The sequence below is a fragment of the Egretta garzetta genome, unplaced genomic scaffold (assembly GCF_000687185.1).
Source record: "Egretta garzetta isolate BGI_Z169 unplaced genomic scaffold, ASM68718v1 scaffold46, whole genome shotgun sequence".
NCBI lineage: Eukaryota > Metazoa > Chordata > Aves > Pelecaniformes > Ardeidae > Egretta > Egretta garzetta.
In genome coordinates this window covers 3,997,962-4,018,325 of record NW_009260268.1, presented here as the reverse complement: position 1 = coordinate 4,018,325, position 20,364 = coordinate 3,997,962, and the positions used below count along the sequence as shown (strand labels likewise).

At 45.0% G+C, this 20,364-nt stretch overlaps 1 protein-coding gene across 1 annotated transcript in view; it reads left to right on the top strand.

The window, feature by feature from the left end:
- Positions 1-20,016, top strand: part of ENPP6 (ectonucleotide pyrophosphatase/phosphodiesterase 6) — a 34,611-nt gene extending 14,595 nt beyond the window's left edge. The window contains exons 4-9 of the mRNA XM_009642358.1: positions 6,235-6,346; positions 11,084-11,225; positions 12,212-12,391; positions 14,686-14,823; positions 18,857-18,980; positions 19,793-20,016. Of these exons, the coding sequence (XP_009640653.1) occupies positions 6,235-6,346; positions 11,084-11,225; positions 12,212-12,391; positions 14,686-14,823; positions 18,857-18,980; positions 19,793-20,016 (920 nt within the window). The remainder of the gene's footprint in view (positions 1-6,234; positions 6,347-11,083; positions 11,226-12,211; positions 12,392-14,685; positions 14,824-18,856; positions 18,981-19,792) is intronic.
- Positions 20,017-20,364: the final 348 nt, after the last annotated feature.

The following is a 20,364-nucleotide window of genomic DNA, read 5'->3' as shown; positions in this document are numbered from 1 at the left end:
GCTGAATATGAGCCAGCAGTGTGCCCAGGTGGCCAGGAAGGCCAATGGCATCCTGGCCTGTATCAGGAATAGTGTGACCAGCAGGACAAGGGAAGTCATCGTGCCCCTGTACTCGGTGCTGGTGAGGCCGCACCTCGAATACTGTGTTCAGTTTTGGGCCCCTCACTACAAGAAGGATGTTGCATTGCTGGAGCATGTCCAGAGGAGAGCAACCAAGCTGGTGAGGGGTCTGGAGCACAAGTCATACGAGGAACGGCTGAGGGAACTGGGGTTGTTTAGTCTGGAGAAGAGGAGGCTGAGGGGAGACCTGATCGCCCTCTACAGCTACCTGAAAGGAGGCTGTAGTGAGGTGGGGGTCGGCCTCTTCTCCCTGGTAACAGATGATAGGACGAGGGGGAATGGTTTGAAGCTGCGCCAGGGCAGGTTTAGGTTAGATATTAGGAAAAACTTCTTCACTGAAAGGGTTGTCAGGCTCTGGAATGGGCTGCCCAGGGAAGTGGTAGAGTCCCCATCCCTGGAGGTATTTAAAAGAAGGATAGATGAGGTGCTTAGGGACATGGTTTAGTGGTGGGATGTCAGGGTTAGGTTAAAGGTTGGACTCGATGATCTTAAAGGTCTTTTCCAACCAAAGTGATTCTATGATTCTGTGATTCTATATGAGTGTCCTCACATGTGTAACTGCAGGCTAGAGGAGGACATGTTAGAAGAGCTGTACTGAATGCAGCCAGTGCCAGTGGGTAGGGCTGTGGCAGCTGGCTCACACCACGGTCTCCCGGCCAGCTTGTCTTCTGCATCCCAATGCACGTGTGCCTGGTCACGGTCTTCCCACGCAATGTGGCTGATGGCGTCCCATAAAAAAAAAGGCCACAGTTCTCAGGAAAGGGAAGCAAGAGTGAACCAAGATGAAAAAAAACATTGAAAAGCCATCCAGAGTGTTTCTACAGTATTGAAGAGCGAAGAGATTGAAGGGTGACACTATTGCCTTATGGACTCAAAGGCAGTCCGAGGGACTGGAATTGCAGACTAGATATAATGGTTTGGATCAGCCCTCAAAAAAAACCTGCTTCTCATTGGCAGTCACCTGAGTGAACTAAGAGTAGGATATAGAAGTTACATGAAAATGTAGAAATTCTTCTGAAGGTTTACAAAAAGACCTGTTTCTGCAGACTATTCATTTTTAACTACTAATGTAACTGCATGGAATAGGCATAATTATGAACTGAATAGATGTAACAGTCTACAGAGAGCTACTGAAATCCAAATAAACAGTATCGCTTTCCGTTATTGCCTTTGGACTTCACTCCTTCATGTTGCCCTTTGAGCAGCGTCTCCCAGGGAGAAGACATATGAGGTGTATGTGTATCCCTGTATATGTATGTATACCCCTCACACTTATCTATCTACCGTTTCCAGTGGAAAATTGCAAGGAGCAATAGAGCCTCCCTTTTCCCAGTGCTTATGCTGCCAAGTGTATGCTTTGGCTCTCTTGTGACACAGAGGGGAATTTTTTTGCGCGGATCTGGCATTTTAGCTGTGGATTGTGACATGTACATCTGTCTGTCATTAATTATTTATCTGTGACAGACAACCTTTGGCAAAGTCATCAGTGCCTCCTAAGCGCATGCTTATTTTAAGGGTGTTCATGGTCTCAAAGGGCACACTGGCCATATGGGGTCAGGCATAGGGCAAGAAGCGGGGTGAAATGTAGAACTATTGAACTAAAACACAGGGCAGCTGGGCTGCAGTAGGACTCCAGGTGTAACTGGAGTGAACAGAAGTCACCCCAAATGCAGTTGTATTTATTAAATTTTCCCTATATGATTTTTGAAGTGTTTTCTAGCTCCATAGTAAGGATGTAATCCTTATTTCTAGATGTATTATTTTAAAGCTTTAATTCTTTAAAAGGCATTTGACTGGGGAGCAATGCCAAACAAAATGAAAGAAAAAATAAGTGTTTAATAGCCAGGGTGGGTGAAGGTCCACCACTGAGTATGGTCTGCTATTAGTGATTAACTTTCCAGCCTGAGGATATACTGCTACTTAGTAATGAATCTTGCAAATCTGATAAAGATCCGAACAGGAAAAGTTTGGGAAACTGTTAACAGGAGCAGCAATGTTCAGCCAAATTCATCACAATTTGTCCTGGAAGGTGCTATTTTCTCTCAAGCCAGCAGTGAAGACAAACGAGACTGATCAAACGTAGCAGAAACGCGTTGCGAATGACAGCGAGCTCATTCCCAGGGTTAACTTACACCACTGCCATTTCCTCCTCAGAGCCAGTTCCAAGCTTTGCAAAGCCAGAACCCAAAATCTGCTGCTTCGTGTTCTTCCCTGTGTTCCTCTCTCATGCATAGTCAGTGCTTAAAGGCAGAAAATCCAGACCCCACCAAACAGGGACGCAGAGCAGGAGGGCTGTCGGATGCGAACGCCCATCCATCACAGCTTTATCTGTGAGCCCAACATAAACACAGCAAAGACAACTCATGAGCAGAATTCATCTGGGCTCTCCTGCCTCTGGAAGCAGAGGAGCCAAAATACCCTTGTGCTGGAGGTCCCAACTGCCACTTCTGCCAAAATATAAGCACTTGGCTTGTAGGGACATATTTCTCCTTTCTTCACGGCATTTATTAGGCAGTTTCTGCTCTTCAAGGCATTCCGGGGGAACAAGGCATGTGTCCTGTGTATCCAATATGTTTGATTGCTAAGTAAAATGCAGCAGCTAACACTGTATGTGGGGTGAAATGCGCAGCCTCACGCCCAGGTTGCCTGTCTGAAGCGCTGCTGCTCCAGCGGATGGAGAAGCCCCAATTCCTGGGGAACAAGTCATGTGTCCTGTGTATCCAATATGTTTGATTGCTAAGTAAAACGCAGCAGCTAATACTGTATGTGGGGTGAAATGCGCAGCCTCACGCCCAGGTTGCCTGTCTGAAGTGCTGCTGCTCCAGCGGATGGAGAAGCCCCAGAGGAGCACGAGAGCATCCCGGCGGTACCGCCAAAGTCAGAGCTTAATAGCGCTCCCCACGCTCAGCCTGGTGGGTGATGCCATCCCAGACCCTCTAACTCCTTCGCTTGCTGGCAGCCTATGCAGCCGCGTCAGCTGAAGTGCAGTGACATCTTTTCTAAACACTGAAATGAGAGAAAGGGGAAAAAAAAGACTCTAAACCCAACTTTTTGCCTTTTGAACACAACATTTACGAGACCGCGGAGTGAGTCTGGAAAGCTTTCAAAACCTTCTGTTATGACATGAAGTGTCCGACTGTTAAATCAATGTTTAGAAATGCAATTTAAACCTGGCAGAGGTTCAGGTCTCCATGTCAGATAGATAAAGAGGAGCCTATATATCACGGCAAAAGAAGCCCTTATTCTTCCTCCAGTAGCTCAGGTTTTTAAGTAAAGGTTTAGCATCATACAAAACTGTGCAGAAAGGTATCTCAACATTACATCTTAGTAAATGCAGCTTATCTATTTGTAGTTTAACCAAGAAGAACTTAACATTCCCTCTGTCTGGCTCCAAATCTTTTTAAATTTCCTTTCCCATAATCCTTAAATGAGAAAATTCACCATCTGTCCTGGTCTCTACCAAAATGAAATTTAAATATTAAAGGATCTTCATGGCCAGTATTTTGGAACTGTAACAAGGCTTAACATCAAAAAATCCAATTTTAAGTTCTGTTCATCACAGAGGCTAAAAAAAAAAAAAAAAAAAAAAAAAAAGGAAGCTCTTGGTATCTAAGCAGCCTGAATTTTCAGTGTTACTGCCAATGAACTGCACACTTGAAGACCAATATTTAGTGGCCAAAATTATTTCTAATTGTTGCTGCCTCTGTTGTCTTTTATGCCATACACATCACGTGACAGTCTAGAAATAGCAAAGATATCTGAGCAACTAAAATATCCCAGATCCCCAAGAGGTTAATGCTTCCAGTTAAAATTATCTCGTGAGTAATTTTGAGGAACGTTATCTGAGAAAATTATAATCTGATGTCAGAGGAAAAAAGAGGCAAAATCATCATATTAGTCATTGGCTATGAGCAATCATCCACCCAAACTAAAATACTAGGCATTTCCAATGTATTTCTGAACACATCCTTAACTTCTTGCCTGGCTTTGGAGCCAATCTTTTCCCAGACTCATGTGTCAGAGGATAAATTGGCTCTGAAGTTCCAGTTCAGTCCTGAAATACAAGCAAAGCCCACAGAGGACTACCGCATCACCTCTAGCATCGGGCATAGCCTTTCAACATCCAGCGTAGCTGAAAGCCCATGTTTTGCCGCCGGTAGCACCCAGGATGTCATGCAGAAGACTGTAGCTGCACACCCCCAGGGCAGAGGGCAAGGGCTCCCGCTTCCTGGAGATGACTTCAGGTTATTCGTGGAATACGTTTTTTTGACGATTTGGTTAGGTAGCAGCTGGGACCTGCCTCTGTTAAGCAACATAAATTCTTGAAAGTGCTCTCTACAGATGTGTAGAAGTTTTACTGTGAGATGGTATGGACTTCTTGTCAAGTAATCTACGGGCTGTTCATCCAGGCTGCAGATTACTTTCCTGGTGGAGAGATAGATAAACACTAAAGTACCTCCATGCAGAAAGGGGAGGATTAAGTCATATAAATTTGGGGCAACAGGGGAAGAATGGTAGGCAAGCTTGGTCACACACTCCCACAACTTTTATAAAAATGTAGAGGTTCAAAATGATGTAAATATGTTTTTACAGAAAAGTAAATTAGTTGACTGCATTTTCTGTTTATTATTGCAAGTAATTAATTCTTACAAACAATTAATCATAGTAGATGGGGTCCCCTGAAAAACACAAAGAATATGGAGACCTGGGAGCCACTACTAAGGACCACTGGGTGAAGAGAGTGAATCTGTCAACGTGTGCTAGGGCTCTTTAACTTTTGGAAAGGGTAGCCTCCATCTGACTTACCTGGCTTTCTGCAAATCAGTGAAGATTTTCCTAAGCTTAAATATTTAAGTTTTTCTAGCCTTGCATGATACTCCTGAGAAGTCACGATCAGAAGTCTCTTAGCCAGCGTAGCTGGCAAGCGATGTGCCTTTCCCTGTGTCCCCAGTACGGCACCTCAGCGATGTGAGCTCATGTGGGCTGAGATGCGACACACTGACAAATTCTCTTTACTTGAGTGTCCCAGTAAGCAAACCCCCGTAAATCATCTCTGAAAGTAGCTCTGCTTGCTCTAGTGCCCTCCCTGTACTTTCACCTCCTGTGCGACCTTCTCCACCCCGCTCCAGCATCAAGTCAACTTATGACAGTCCTTAACGCCTGTTCCTTTCATCTCAAAGAAGAAGCAAAGGGACCCAAATGTAGGCATATTCAGGCTATGGCTTAGAGCTGCCTTTTTAACATGACTATGGCTGTACACAGAGGCCGTTTTGCAAAAGATCTCTTCTTTTTTTTCTTTCCTCCTTGTGCCCCAGGAATACACCAGAAAATGCCTCACTGTGATGGGAGGACTCTGGGGCTCTCGAAAGATAATTTACATGAATCCAGTGTTTCTGAAAGCACACTTCTTTTAAATATTAATGTAGCATAGTACAGTAGCTTAGTAACTAGAGAGCAAAGGGGCAAAAAACCCCACAAAAACATGTTTTTGTGTGTTCAGGGCCATGTTCTCCTGTAGGATTTGTTGCCATAAATTTCTGGGCCATGAAGTAGACTGTATTTTGCAAGGAAGGCTGCAAGTTACCAAGAGAGTTAATTGGTTTATACTGTTTTAATAAGCCCTCCTGGGACACAGATTTAATAGTAGAGTGCCAGTATCACATAATAAAATGCGGTTTATAGAGGATATTACGACGTAAGATACAGTGTGTCTAACTGGAAAGTATTTGCTGAACTTTCAGGGAACAATATCTAAATCTATTATGTTGGAAACCTGGAAATGAGGCTATGATGTGGCCACATAAAAATGAAAACAAGCTGGCGATTTAGGTGGAAACCATCTGCCACGAGAGAATCAAGAGTTTTATTGTGGGAAGGTCACACAGAGACCTTCCTTTTAGAGAGGGAAATAGAAGGATCCAATGTATGGTTTGCTCCAAGCACTCGTCAAACCAACCTCTCTCCCCTTTTCCCTTCCCAGCCACAAGGTTTCCTGCAGGGAAGGTGTAAGGTAAGTAATGTCACAGGGAATTTACAAACCTGAACTTGGACCCCACCGTGTGGGGTCTGTGATCAAGGTGAAACAGCAGAGCTTACCACATTTTTCGCTCGTAGGTTGCGAGGTCAAAATCCTTGGAGTCAGACCAAGTTATTGCCGCGAGTACTTCAGCGTCCCAACAGACAAAGACTTTGCGGATGCCATCAGCGATGCTTTGGAGTCTCTGCGGTACGTCACTAGACTTCTGCGGAGTGGGGTTTCCTCTCTCAAGGATGAGTAGTTGGGTTTACTGTCAGCCTTGCTCTAGGGAGATTTTCAGGATTGGCTTCCAGGTAGGAAGATGGGGGCTAAGACTGCTTTACAGTGCTGTCATAGAAACATGGCCGTAACAGAAATCGGCCCTTTTACATTAAGATCGGAGGGAAAGATGTGCTCCTCTTTTCATGTGTAGGTTACAACACAGAGGAGACATCCTGACTTACTGTTCCTAATTTGCTGTTTCAAACAACTTCAAGATCAGCCTGCATCTGTTCACTGACCTGCAAGAGCAGATTTTGAAATGCTTGGATTTAGAGAGAGCTCCTGGGAATTTGGAAATTCTGAAATTCAGCTCCGGTCACTTGTTTACAAGACCAATGCTTTGTCTCCTGCATTTTAGAACATCTCAGGCACAGTGATTTTGGAGCGGGCGTTCATTTTGTGCAAATATGAGAATAGAATAGAATAGAATAGAATAGAATAGAATAGAATAGAATGGAATAGAATAGAACAGAATAGTTCAGTTGGAAGGGATCTACAATGATCATCCAGTCCAACTGATGGGAATGAAGGGACTATATCTCTCAGACAACTCCTAGGAAAAAATGTATGCTTCACACCCAGCTTTCCAGTTCCACCATCTCTCATCCAAACATCAACAAGGGACAATTCCAGATAGGTTGTAAAATTGCATTGGCACGTGCAGAGCCAGTGTCTTATCTTAGCTATAACTAAGCTTCCTCTTTTAATTATAGAATCGTTTAGGTTGGAAAAGTCTTTTAAGAGCATCAAGTCCAGCCGTTAACCTAACCTTGCAATCCTACCACTAAACCATGTCCCCAAGAACCACGTCTACCCGTCTTTGAAATATACCCAGGGATGGGGACTTGACCACTTCCCTGGGCAACCCATTCCAATGCTTGACAACCCTGTCATTGAAAAAATGTTTCCTAATGTCTAACCTAAACCTGCCCTGGTGCAACTTCAGACCATTTCCCCTCGTCTTATTGCCCGTTACCAGGCAGAGACCTTGTTTGTTCCGTAATTTATCCAATCCTAGGATACACTTCTACTTTACTACTTGTGAACTGCCATAGAGATTTGAATCTGAAAGGTTTTGTATTCAGATGCTGAGTGTTGATTGTCCTTAAAATAAAGGCTTCAAAATGATGACAGCGCTGCTGGGGATGTTGCTCCCAGTTGCACACTGGGTCCTGTTGCACAGATGTTCACAAATCACAGTGTTGTTTACAGTGTGGGGCTTAGAGAGAAGCTGTCTCAGAACATGTGAGACATTTGATCCTGAAATGATTTAGCTTAGATTTTAAGAAAGTTGTCCGCATGTGACATGAGGAGGTCATATGTGCCATAGGAGGCTTCCTGGAGCTTCTGGGACGCTTCTAATTCAGTCAATAAAAAAGGGAATGGAAAACTGAATACAGACACCAGCTCTGACTTCTGGTGGAAACCCAGAATTACCATAGACAGCTTTTTGGTTGAGTATCATTTAGGGATGGGTCAAGATACGCTTGAAGCTTCCTGCCCGGTTTCTATGAAGAAAGGTGCATGAGGCTGCTCAGGACAGTTTGCAGCTTTGTAACTATGAACATGATTAAAAGTGAGGCACAAACTGTTAAAATCTCCAGCCCTTTGGGCTGCCCTTTTGGGTAGCTGGAGCCCACTGAAAACGTTTCAATAGCTAATTCACCCCAAGTCGCAAGGCTGCTTGCGGCTGCCTTCGGTGGAAAAGAATAAAAGGGTAGGGACACAACAGTGTCGGTGGGGCAGCTTGTAAGAGGTGAAAGGTGGTGATTTCAAGAAAAGAGCAAATCCCTGTCACCATGACATCTGCCATAAACACCAGCTACAGCCTGCTGAAGAGCCCAAACCCTACAGATTGTCCTGGAGCTGTGGGAGGTCCGGTCTCTGGTGTCCATTTACACACCATCCTTCTTGAATTTCTGTCTGGGTTCCTTTTCTTTAAACTAAGTGCCCTGTCTGCAGCAAGGCAGGAAAGAGGAAAAAGGAATGATCATTGATAAAATTAATAATCAGTTGTGGGTGTAAATACTGCAGGGACTTACAGTAAGAAAAGGAGGGTAGAGAATGAACAGATTAAAACTCAGCTAGGTTTTTCTTATCCTTTCTCTCATTCATCCTCTTTGTTTAGCCCTTTAAAATTTAGCAAACAATTTTCAGTGCTGCTGGGCCAGCCCATAAGAAATAAAGCCTCTGGAACGCCTTTATTATAGGTGTATTCATTTAGCAGGACTTGGCATCTTTGGGTAGAAGACTCTTGAGCTGCATTTTATCATCATCTACATCTTTTGCAATAGCTTCTGACTCCTGAAGCTGTTCAAAGGCTGGCTAATCCAGCCTGTTTCCTTTCCACACCCCAACTAATTGAAAAAGCCCATTAGGCTGAGGCTGGCACCAGCTATATGTGGGAAACCAGCCTCTGGCAAGGGCAGTCTGTCGCCTGGAGCAGTGCCTTGCTCAGTGCCCCTAATGGCAGGTATTAGTAGTTAATGAACTGCACTTATGCTCCCACCATTAGCAAACCTTATAGGGACTTTAAGGTAGAGGGAGTAACCCCTAATTGTGGCATGGTGGCCTGGGGGTTAAGCTGAGCTTGGGCACTGGAACGTCCTGACCCATCTTAACTTCACCAGGCTTGAGGGGAGTTTTATCAATGCCCTCTGCAAGGGCAGGAGTACCTAACTTGTCAGGGAGCCACTGAGCTCCTCTTGCAACCAAAGGAACCCATCCTTCAGGGATATTCTCCAGTCTCTTCAAACAGGTGCTTTGAGACCATTACTTAGACCAAAAATGTTCAAAACTAAGTAAAGCACCCATTTTTTGGCAAGTAAAACTAAAACCTCCCTTATGTCTTTTCCACAGCTGTAATTTAAGGGCTGTTGTAATCTACCTACCTTACTGGACAGGTGTCATGAAGTTTGCACAGTACTTGCAAAATGTGTTGGTAAAATATAAAACACTTTGTGGTGTTGCCATCGATACCTTCCAGCTTTCTTCGGCAAGCTTTCCTTAGCCACTTCTTTTGAAAGTTACTGGTGATGGGAGAAGACAGGACTAACACACAGTTAGAAAGACAGATTACTTCCCCTGTGCAAACTACGATAGAGGTGCCTAGTTTTCCTAGGAAAACAGGCAAAAATGGAAACAAAGTCCAACTCAATCTTACAAGCTCTGGGTGTGCTGTACCCAGCCCTGCGAACTCCTAAGCGTGCTGCATAACTGGAGCTTGTGCCACTGAAGTCATCTGCAAAGTTGAACGTTCATCCTTACGGCACTGAGCCCTCACTCAGAAATCTCACCACAGACTAAATAAGACAACTTGTTTTAGGCAATAAATCTCTTTCCTAGCTTCAGTCGATCAAAATGATCATTTGGTTACAGGTGAGAAGACACAAAGCAGTCTAAGTAGCTAATTAATACAGGCGCCGCAGCAGAAGAAAACTGTTTCAATAGGTTCAATGAGTGTGTATGCGATATAGAAATTACAGGGTTAAATTTTAGAAATTAATTTATGCCTAATGCGGATGGAAAGTAATGCTTAAAATGAAGCGGGGGGAGGGAAGGGCTGCTTCATTTGAATGATTTTAAAATCATGAAGAGTGAGAAAGAACACTGTTCCGCAGAGCCAGTGGTGGAGAAATTCCCACCACAGCAGAGACCTTCAGCTTCCTACAGGACTGCTCCTCTGAGGCCTTCAGCAAACAAATGCAAATGACGGACCCTAATTCATTCATTCATTCCCTCACCTCTGATTTTTTCTCTCCTGACTCCCTCATTACATCAGACTACTCAAGTGTCTTTAATCAGAGAAGCTGGACCTGTCAGGACATCACACAAAGTCTTTTTGTAGGGCTCTTGATCTGGATGAGGGCATGTATAATGGATGGCACACCCTGTCATATATTAAGTACAGTAGAGAAAGACCAGGTTTGAATTTCATGAGCATAGGTTTACGATTTTATCTACATGACTGCTCTCAGGGAGCTTTACAGTGAACTGTAAAGTGGTCATGAAAATGTAATTAAGCACTGATGTTTGTGCAATCCCCAGTAATTAGGCTGAGGGCATTCAGTGTAGAAACATGTGATCAACTAAACTTGTGCAACTCTGAGATTATCTTAGTTTCCCTTTGGTCATATTCCTGAGTAAGAACCCCATCTAAAAATCTCGCTCCAATTCATACCACTTGGCACTTTGTAAGGTCATGGAAGAGCCTGTCCTGAGTTGACCTTGGTGATTTGGAAGACCTCACACAAGAGAAAGCCAGAAGTGCCAAACTTTAATTAAAGCACATTTGACTGGTAATTCCCGCAATCCTTTTAATAAGGGCGTTCAGCACAGAAATTAGTATTTCTTCTGGGCCTTTCTTTGTCATTAAAGGAAAAGCCACCTTCCTAATTTGAAGAGGTAGTAGAGGGCTGCCAGGCCAGCCTGTGCTTGCACATGGCAGTCTCTACCTGGCACCTCCAACAGGAGTCTCAGGCAAACTCAGGAGACTCTGGGCATGAATAACGGGCCCAGCCATGAGACAGCGGGTAGGAAAGCACAGGCTGGAAGCAGAAAATGAGGGTTTGTGGCTCTGTGTGCTGGTGAGGACAATAATGTTGGCAGCCAGGAGGCCCCCATGTGCGTCAGCCTCTCACTCCTTTCCCTCCCTCCCACCTCCAGCAATGGCAGCGCCGAGATGGCTGCGGTGTATTACGAGCGCATCGATGTGGAAGGTCACCACTACGGCCCTTCATCCCAGCAGCGGAAGAACGCTTTGAAGGAGGTGGACAAAGCCTTGAGCAACATGATCAAGCTCATCAAGGTGAGTGGTGTCCGAAAACCCAGCACCTACGTGTGTTTGGAAAAAGCTTTAAAATCTGCTCTTTGTGGCACTGCTGAGAGCCTATTTAATGCCTGTTAATTGGATGCATTGGCTGTAAATTTTTATTTCCTGAGAAACAGAGGCTACCGAGATCACGTGGAAGTCAAGGCAGCATTTGCCTGATTTTTATTTTCGGCAATGGCATCATAATCATTCTAGTGGATTATTACACTGATAGCTCCGGGAAGCCATAAACCAATATATATGTTGCTCTGTTTATAACTTGTGTTGCTGGTTGGGCTTTATAGTAGGTGCACGAATCAAAACCACTTGCTTCTTAAGGTTTGTGGAATCAGACAATTAACTTTTATAGTGGTTTTTATGGCACCGTTCAGAACTCTGTACTTTAAACTTTGTTTTAAAAAGTATTATCTAAATTATTTTGCAGTGAGAAAAGGAGGATACCAAGCTTTTGGGTAAATGTCAATTTTATGAATATTTCTGGCTGATAAATGCACGTTGGATTTTTTTATGTGTTTCAGTGAGGAGAGTAATGCGTATTTCCAATTTCACTAAATTATAAAAGCTCTAATGCTAAGTGCATGGGAGGGAAAAGAGAAGCACCCCTGCCACAGGTGGTACCATGACAAAGTTGCTCTTCCCCAGCTATTTAGGCCTACAGATGAAGAACAGTTGGATAAAATCCTGCCTAAAACCAACTGGGACAACTGGTTTGTGGGACTGGGATGTAGCATCTAGTTATTTAGCAGAGGGGTGGATTTATTTTGGAAAATCCTTCTTTGACTCTTCCAGTACAGCAAGTGAGAGTGGATGTCCACCATTACAGGTGGTGGCAAAGCACGTTGCAGGGCATTTGTGGCCATGCTTCTTCTGGCCAGCTTCCAGGGGATTAAAATTTTCCAGCAGGCACAGACAGTGCGAAGCTCTTGCCCGGCCTTAATGGCTGTCATGTACTTGCTTCACAGAGCAAGGGCCTTCAGCACGACATCAATGTCCTCCTCTTCTCTGATCATGGGATGACAGACATCTCTTGGGCGGACAAAGTGATTGAGCTGAAAAACTATATCAATATGAGTGATACCATACAAATGAAGGACCGAGGTCCTGTTGTGAGCCTCTGGCCAGCTCCAGAGAAGCACGCAGAGGTAAGTACAGCTTATTCGTATTTATTTAGTTTTGTGTTTCCTTATTTTTATGACAATTGTGTCTTTTGTTTGCTCGTAACATCCAACTCCTGCTCTCAGACATGTGTAAAAATCAGCCTGAGGGTCTTCTCAGGAGTCACACTTGGATCCTGTGGCACTCTTGTGAAGCTGGTTTCTAAAGAGAAGTCACACCAGGCAAATTAAAAAGCATGAGCTTTCGCTGTTATTTGGCACAGATGTGTGCTTTCAAACCCCACCACTATGTGCTTCTGGTAAATAACTAAAAGATTTTTAGCTCAAAATCCATTTTTAGGATTTTATATATATATTAGTCAATTTATTGACACTCTAGCTAGGATTTTCAAATGATCTGGAGCAGGCCAGGCATTCATATTCCAGTAAACTCCCATAGAGTTTGAGGATTTAACTCCATTAGACCAGAATTACAAAATCTTTCTTGCAATATTCTCCTTTGAAGAATTTTGTTGAATAAGCATATTGGATTGAATCAACCATAAAAGCCCAAGGCTAGAACTGCAGGATTTTGAGGAGCAAATTAAAACAATACAGAAAAAAATTGGAAACCACTTGAAAAGAATGAAAATGCAGCATCTGTGACTAATATACTAGTTTGTACGTTATAGTTTAACCAGAAACCAATGCTTGAAAAGTCATTGTTGCTGTCCTCAGAATATAGATGAGTGGGTGTACAAAATGGGCAGTCCATGCACCAGGTGAATAATTTTGTTTTCTATATTATATTTTTGCCCATTCCAGTATATTGTAGCTTGTGCAATTTTTCTGAAGAGAATATTTGCTAATTTTTTGCGCCCAAACAGGCTCTCCAGGACTTGTATAGCTGTGATACTGTGAACATTTCAAATTAGTGCCAGAATTGAAAGTTGGCTTAGAGGCATGCGTAAGCAATTCACTCAGAGTTCCTGCAGGGAATCACAGGGTTCTCCTTGGCCTTAACTCAGACATCCCTATTTTTACAGGCCAGACCTTCAAACAAGGGCAAGCATAAGTTGCCACTTCACGCAGACACAGGGTTTCATCCCACAAAGCTCTTAAGCGCATGCTTCTCTCTCATTAAACAGCCTAATACTCCTACAGAGAATAAAGTACAATGCCTCGCACCATGGTTTTGTTTTCTTTCTTAATTTCTTTTTAGGACTTCTTACTGGAGTGCTGCTTCTTTAAGCGAAATAAAGTTGATTTTCTGTTTCCCGGTAGCTAGATTCCCGTATTCTTAATTGACTTTGAAGAGCCATGTTTAGGAATTAGATCACATCATAACGTAGTGTTTATCACCTTTAAGAGTTATCCCATGCTGAAGCATCAGAAGTACTGGTGAAACACCAGGACTACTCTCTAGTCCAGGTCATGGTGGGAGCATCTGGCACCCTGGTGCCACCCTTATGGCGACTGCAGATCGATGCAAATCTCTTGCACACATATACACACAAGGGGGACTTAGCTAAAAGGCTGGTGATGGGCCTTTCATTCTTTGCAGAATCGAGCTATTTAGTCCTGAAGATTATTTATATTTAAGCAAAAGAGCAATACACGCTCTGGGGAACCCAGTAACTGCCTTCTTTATGGCACATAAACCTCTTCTTTAGGCATTTAAAATATTTTTCTGAATAATTTGGGGTTTAACCATGTTTGTGTGATTATATTCCAGGCAGGATGATTAATATTAGTAAACCACTTGTGCCGTAGGTGTTGGCACTGGCTGATCAACCCCACAGCATCCTTATGAAGCAGATAGATAGATAACTAAGCACTATCACTTTGGTAGGGACTGACTGGTTAAGTGTAAGAAAACACAGGTGAGGTGGCATTAATTGTTCACTCAAGAGCACAAAGAGGGAATGAGTGGCAGAGGCCAAAGGCAGCATCCCTTTTCCGCATCTGTACCCAGTCCACGGGGTGCCTTTGAGCACCTTTCACCATTCAGCTTCTGTCTTCTGTGACAGTTTGGTTTCTGCTGGTCTGTCTCTGTAGGTTGATGTACTCACATGCATACAGTTGTGAGTGCGTGAATTATATATATAATACATTAATTCATGCGTTCCTATGCGTTTATGATCCAAGTTTTCAGAACCTCCTAAATCGCATAAGCAGGTTTTGCACAGCCATCCTCTTTGGACCAGCAAAGTCCCAGTCTGAATGTGTCGATGATGAGCCCTTAAAGGGGATTAGCCGTTTTACAAATTCAGGTGTTTCCATGTACCCATAGGTGTGTATATTACAGCCATACGGTGTCCTAACATTTGTTTTCTTTGCAGATCTATCAGAAATTGAAAGCTGTGGAACACATGCATGTTTATAACAAACAGGATATTCCAGCCAGGTTTTTCTACAAAAAAGGCAAATTTGTGTCTCCTCTAACTCTCGTGGCTGAGGAAGGATGGTTCATAGTAGAGGTAAAGCATAGAAGCAAAGTACTTAGACATGAACGTGAAAAGATGCGACATATGAAAACAATAAGGAAAATTCTATGCCGGGCATTGAGTTAAAGTGTTATGTCATTTACTTGGGCTGACTACAAAACTAATGTCAAATATTGCGGTGTGCAACATTTTCGGCAAGAGCCGAAAGGCATGGCAGCTCTGCTGAAGGTAGACAAAGTTAAATAGTCAAGACAGTTCTTTTTTCTGCATCGTTGTAAAGCAGGAGGAGGTTTTGTATTTCCCATTCCAGTTCTGTTGCTTTACTCCTCTTCCCCCGCCCATCTACCTTCACCTCAGACACAAAAAGAGTGTTTCCACTTCAAGACTTTACTACCCCTCCATTCACCAGTACTTTGTGGCAACTTTTCCTTCTGCCTGGCTTCCCACCCACCAGACTCTGTCCTAAAAATGCCCCATTTCTCCCGAGCCCTCCAGTCTCAAAAGGGTCAGACTGGGGGTTTACTCCTCAGAAATACTCAGTGCACACACTGAAACCTGGGAGCTTGTTAGGCAGAGAATGGATTAGGCTTGCACATCAAGAGATTTTTTTCATAGCGACTTATTTTGTTACTGTAAATTGTTGTTATTATTTTGTACTTCTATTGCTATGAGCATCTCCACGTTACAGATGTTATCTGCACCTCACTGCAACAGAAAGAGGGTGAGGCAACTTAGATATCTTCCAAGGGGGTAAACTGAGGAGCAGTACTAAGTGATTTGCCCAAGGCCATACGTTAAGTCAGTAAGTTGGTGACAGAACCAAAGAGTCCTGGGCGTTTTCAGTGTCCCAGCATTGCCTTGCAGATTACTGTAACTCAGTTGAGCATCTTCTTTCATGACCCTCAGAGCTACTGCTCACCAGGCTTTGCTCAAGACGGTCCACACCACCACATTTCTCACTAGCCAACCTGATTTGAGGATAGTAATTTCTACAGCTGAATAAAAATGCACCTCTTACAAAAACCCGATTGCTTTTGAGCACGGTTGGGTGAGCACCACATTTCTGGTTTAAAAAAAAAAAAAAAAAAAAAGTATAAAAAAGCCAGAGTTAAGATTCAGACACATAAGTAGGAATCTGAAACATTTTTTGCCAAAAAAGACAACTAAACTCTTTTGTACCGAAGTTCAACACAGAACATTTTTACATATTCTGTAAAAAAAAAAATGCACTTAAAAAAAATCGTTGAAACACTGACAAACCTTAATAACAGTGCAGCAAACACTGCTGCTATGGTAATTATTTCTGTCTCTCTGCCCATTCCTTCCCATTGTTTCTGATTTTCAAGAATGTCCTCTCATTAATGCTGTCAGATTTTCCTTCTCCTCAGTACATTTTCATTATCTGTGAATGGGATGTGAAAATGAAAGTTTCCTGTCATATTTTTAAAGCAATAATTGAGCCTTCTATTATACTTCCTGCCCAAGCCACTGAAGAGAGGATGTTCAGCTCTTCCCTATCATGCTCGTGGGGTGTTTTAACTCTCTGTCGGCTAGTGGATGGCTATAAGCTGTTTGAAAAAGGGGATTTTTTTTTTGATTTTTTTTTTGTGTGTGTGAAACAAAGGGGATGTATCTGGAAAGCTGTTGGGTTTTGGTTTTTTTTTTTTCCCCAGCAAGGAGCATAGGAACAAAAGCTCATCCACATTTCAGTTAAAGCAGGATGCGAAAGGATTTCACGCCCCTCCGGCTGTATCGAAGCTGGTCTGCTGATATTATCTTGTTCCCTCCACATAAGCGAGCGGTCCCATCTGTTGAGCAGAATTTCCCCCAGCGACTCCACTGCGTGCAGCAGCGGCATTAGCCCTCAGGGCTGCGTGCTCACCCTGTACCCATCCCAGTGTACTCTCCCAAGTTTTAGGGAACAGTTGCTGTGCAGCTTCTCAACATGCACATGCAGGGAAAAGTCCTTCGTCAGCAGGGCCAGACACGCCTGCTTCATCTCTGAGGAGCAGCGCTGGCCCAGGCTTAGGCTGAGCATGAAAAATGAATGTCTGGGTTGAGGCTTCTGTCCCATTTGGGCTTGCCAAGGCAGGCACGTGGGGGTGCTGCAAGGCACCCTGGTCCCAAAAAAGCTCCAGGGCTTTGTGAGGTTTGCTGTAAGGCAGAGCCTGATGCTCTAGGGCAGTGCTGAGATGTGTGCACAGCCCTTTCCCTCAAGCTGCTGCTGGTTAAGGGCTCCGTTTCGCAGGCCCTCACTTCAGCTGCAGTTATGAAAGAAAGTAGTACGTTTTCTGACCCAACCAGCTGCTAAAATAATGGAAACGACTGCGCCTTTGACTGCACCTCTAGCTGCGAGTAGGTACGTCCTGGTGTCTGGCTGGGTGATAGAAAGGCAACTACCTCCTGCATTTGACATTCCTGGGGAAGCAGCTGGGTCCACAGCATCCGACAGGGCTGTGCAGGGGTGTAGCTTCGGCAGTGTCACGATACCACCAAAGAAACACTGCAGGTTCAGTGTGACTTGGCTTGCCTGGAGCTGATGCTAACAAATGCCGTAAGGGTTGCCTAACCGCGAGCAGCCAGGTGACGACTAGTCCCCGGGGACGGCAGTAAGCATTGCCCCAGCGTAAGGAGGTGCTATGGTAGGAAGAGGAGAAGGTGTCTGTTTTCCCCTTGGCTTGCTCTGAGCACTGTCAGTGAAATAGATGGGGACAAGGAAAGAGATTTAATTTGTCAGCTGGAATTGTTTAATTATCAGGTACATCTGCTGACTATTACGTACGAAGAAACACAAGGGATACTCTGGGGGTTCCCCTGGAAAGCAGTCAGAAGAGCTACACCTTGTAGCCATAATCGTGGCCATCCTCAGTGCTCCTGCGCACGGTCAATTTTCTTCTTGGGCAGAGAAGGAAAACAAAAATCAGACAGAATAAATGTTTGTAAAAGGAGAGGGATCCTCAGTCAATCTGCTTCAGCATCTGCAGGGGTTGTGGCACCACTGGCCTGGGGTGGGAACGCGGGAGACTCTGTTGGGGCATCTACTGTGCTCCTGTGACAGAGTGGGAAGCCCTGGCCTGGCTGCTGTAGGGAACTGTAGCTCCTTCTCTGTAGCCATCGGATAAATTAATGCCGGCAGTCTAACGAACTGTCAGCTGATGTTCTTTATCCAAGTGAAATTCCTGCCATAGTTTTGGGGATATCTGGAATGTCACATCTGCTGCCATCCCTGGGGAGCATGGGACAAGAGAAACCTCCAGAGAGGGTTGGTCCAGCATTTTGAGCAGCCCCTAGGGACCACTGCTCCTGAGTGGGCCAGGACATGGCACTGTTGGAGGTAGCCTGGTAAGAGCTGTTAATACGGAGCAGGAGAAAGTAATGAAGGAGTTTAAAAGTATGACTTCAGTGCAATATAGGCAAGGAAAAACAAGAATTATGACGAATTACTAAAGCATGGACACCGAGCAGGGAGAGAAAACTGGGAGTGGTCTATGCCAGGGAGAAGGGGACTGTCTTTGGTGTGAGCCTGCATTCCCTGGAAGGAACCTCATTGCTTTAATGCTAAAACCAGCAGGGAGAAGAAATAATAATTAGAAAGTACAGAGTAGGGTCAATATTTGTATTGTTTAGGCTGTCTTGTCAAACGGAGCAAAAATGGCTTCTTTTTCTGTGGTGGCAATGGCGCGTTGCACAGAACAACACACGGTCAAATCTGTGGGAGCACATGGGGCGCCGGGTGGGAGAGTGGAGCTGCTAGCGTGCGGCAGGAGAGGGACGCTGCCTTGCTTGCATGGGTCACAGCGGCTGTGATACTTCATGCTCACAGCAGAAATTCAGATGAGCGAGAGGCAGGAAGTCGTCCTCCCCGCTCAGTGGGAGATGGCTGCTTGCTGAGACGGCAAAGCCAGGGGTCACCCCTCCTGGTGCTGAGCCCCCATGCAGCCGATGGCATGGTGTGGGGGCCCGGTGGGGTGGCACGGCACAGGGAGACACAGCGTGGTGCGCCACGGTGCCCTGTAGCACGCCGTGCGCAGCCCGGCACTGACCGTGCTCTGCTGTTGTCGCCCAGAGCAGGGACAAGCTGCCCTTCTGGGAGAACGGGACGGGGAAGAAGGAGGCCTGGCAGAATGGCTGGCACGGCTACGACAATGAGCTCATGGACATGAGAGGCTTCTTCCTCGCCTACGGGCCAGGTACAGTGCCACCGTCCCTGGCGTCCCACTCCCCTCGCAGCCCCAGGGCCCCTGCCCCAGTGTCCCCCGCAGCCCTGACATGTCGGGACCCAATCTTAACGGTTGGGCTTGATGATCTTTAAGGTCTTTTCCAACCTAAAAGGTTCTATGTGGCACTCTGCGACGCCCCAAAAGTACAAAAAGATGGCAGGATTTCCTCACTGCGGCTGGATGCCAGGAAGGTTTCTAACTCTGTATCTGTTTTACAGCTGGAGAAACAGGGCAGAAAGACATGAAGGGATTTGGGCAGCCCCTCTTCAACATCCAACGCAGTAACTCTATCCCTTTGCCCTATCTTCCAAGACTGGCCTGAATTTTTAATTCTATTTGAAACACATGAAACAAAACTCCTTTTGTTGGTGGGTTCGGACTCATTAGCGCAGAGGACATCCTTGGGGAAGGTTGCAGCGTACCTCGCCCACCTGTCCCATGGGCAGACGGGAAACCCCTGATGGCCACTTCATCAGTGGAAAAACCAGCCAAGCACCGGGCTGTGGCTGCAGGCAGGGGCAAAAGCAACCCCGAATGTGCAACGCAATTATTTCAGGCTATTAAACCTACCAAGCATACACGGTAAAGCAGCTCCTGTGCTTCAGAATTTTCAATTAATTTTTCTTTTTTAGTTTTTAGAATAAAATTGGACTAGAAGTGAAAATAACAAAACATTTAAAATGTTTTTCCTGAGCTACGTTGCCCTGCAGCGCCCTGTGTTTTGGGAGTTGAGCCCCAAGCCATAGGATGCCAATTCCCCTCCTTGCCTGTTTTCCCTGCAGATTTCCGATCCAACTTCCGAGCGCCTCCCATCAGATCCGTGGATGTTTACAACGTCATGTGCCGCCTGGCAGGAATACAGCCGCTGCCCAACAATGGCTCCTGGTCCAGGGTGGAGTGCATGCTCCGAAACGAGGCCCCCTTGGCACCGCTCCCCCCGCAGGGCAGCTGTGCCCTGGCGCTAGCGCTGCTCTCCCTGTTCGCCAAGCAGATCTCCGGACTGTGATCCCTGAACAATGTCGGTCAGTGTCACCAGCAACTCCATCCTTCTCTTCTTTTTTTTCATTTTAAGTTCTTCATTTGAATAATAACTTCATTAATAGAGTGCTGCCTCCCGCTCCTCCGTCGTGCTCCACCAGGCGCGAATCTGACCCGTCCTGCTTTTACAGCGATTATAACATGAAGCCACGTTTTGTGCTGCTCTAAACACAGCCAGGAAAATCGGGGTGGCTGCTCTGGATTTACAGCACTGACAATGAGAGCAGAATCCTGGCCAGCTAGCTGCAAAATTTTCTGGTGGGAGTATGTGGAGATCTCTGAGCATCAAACGCATCTTACCCCGGCATCTTTAACT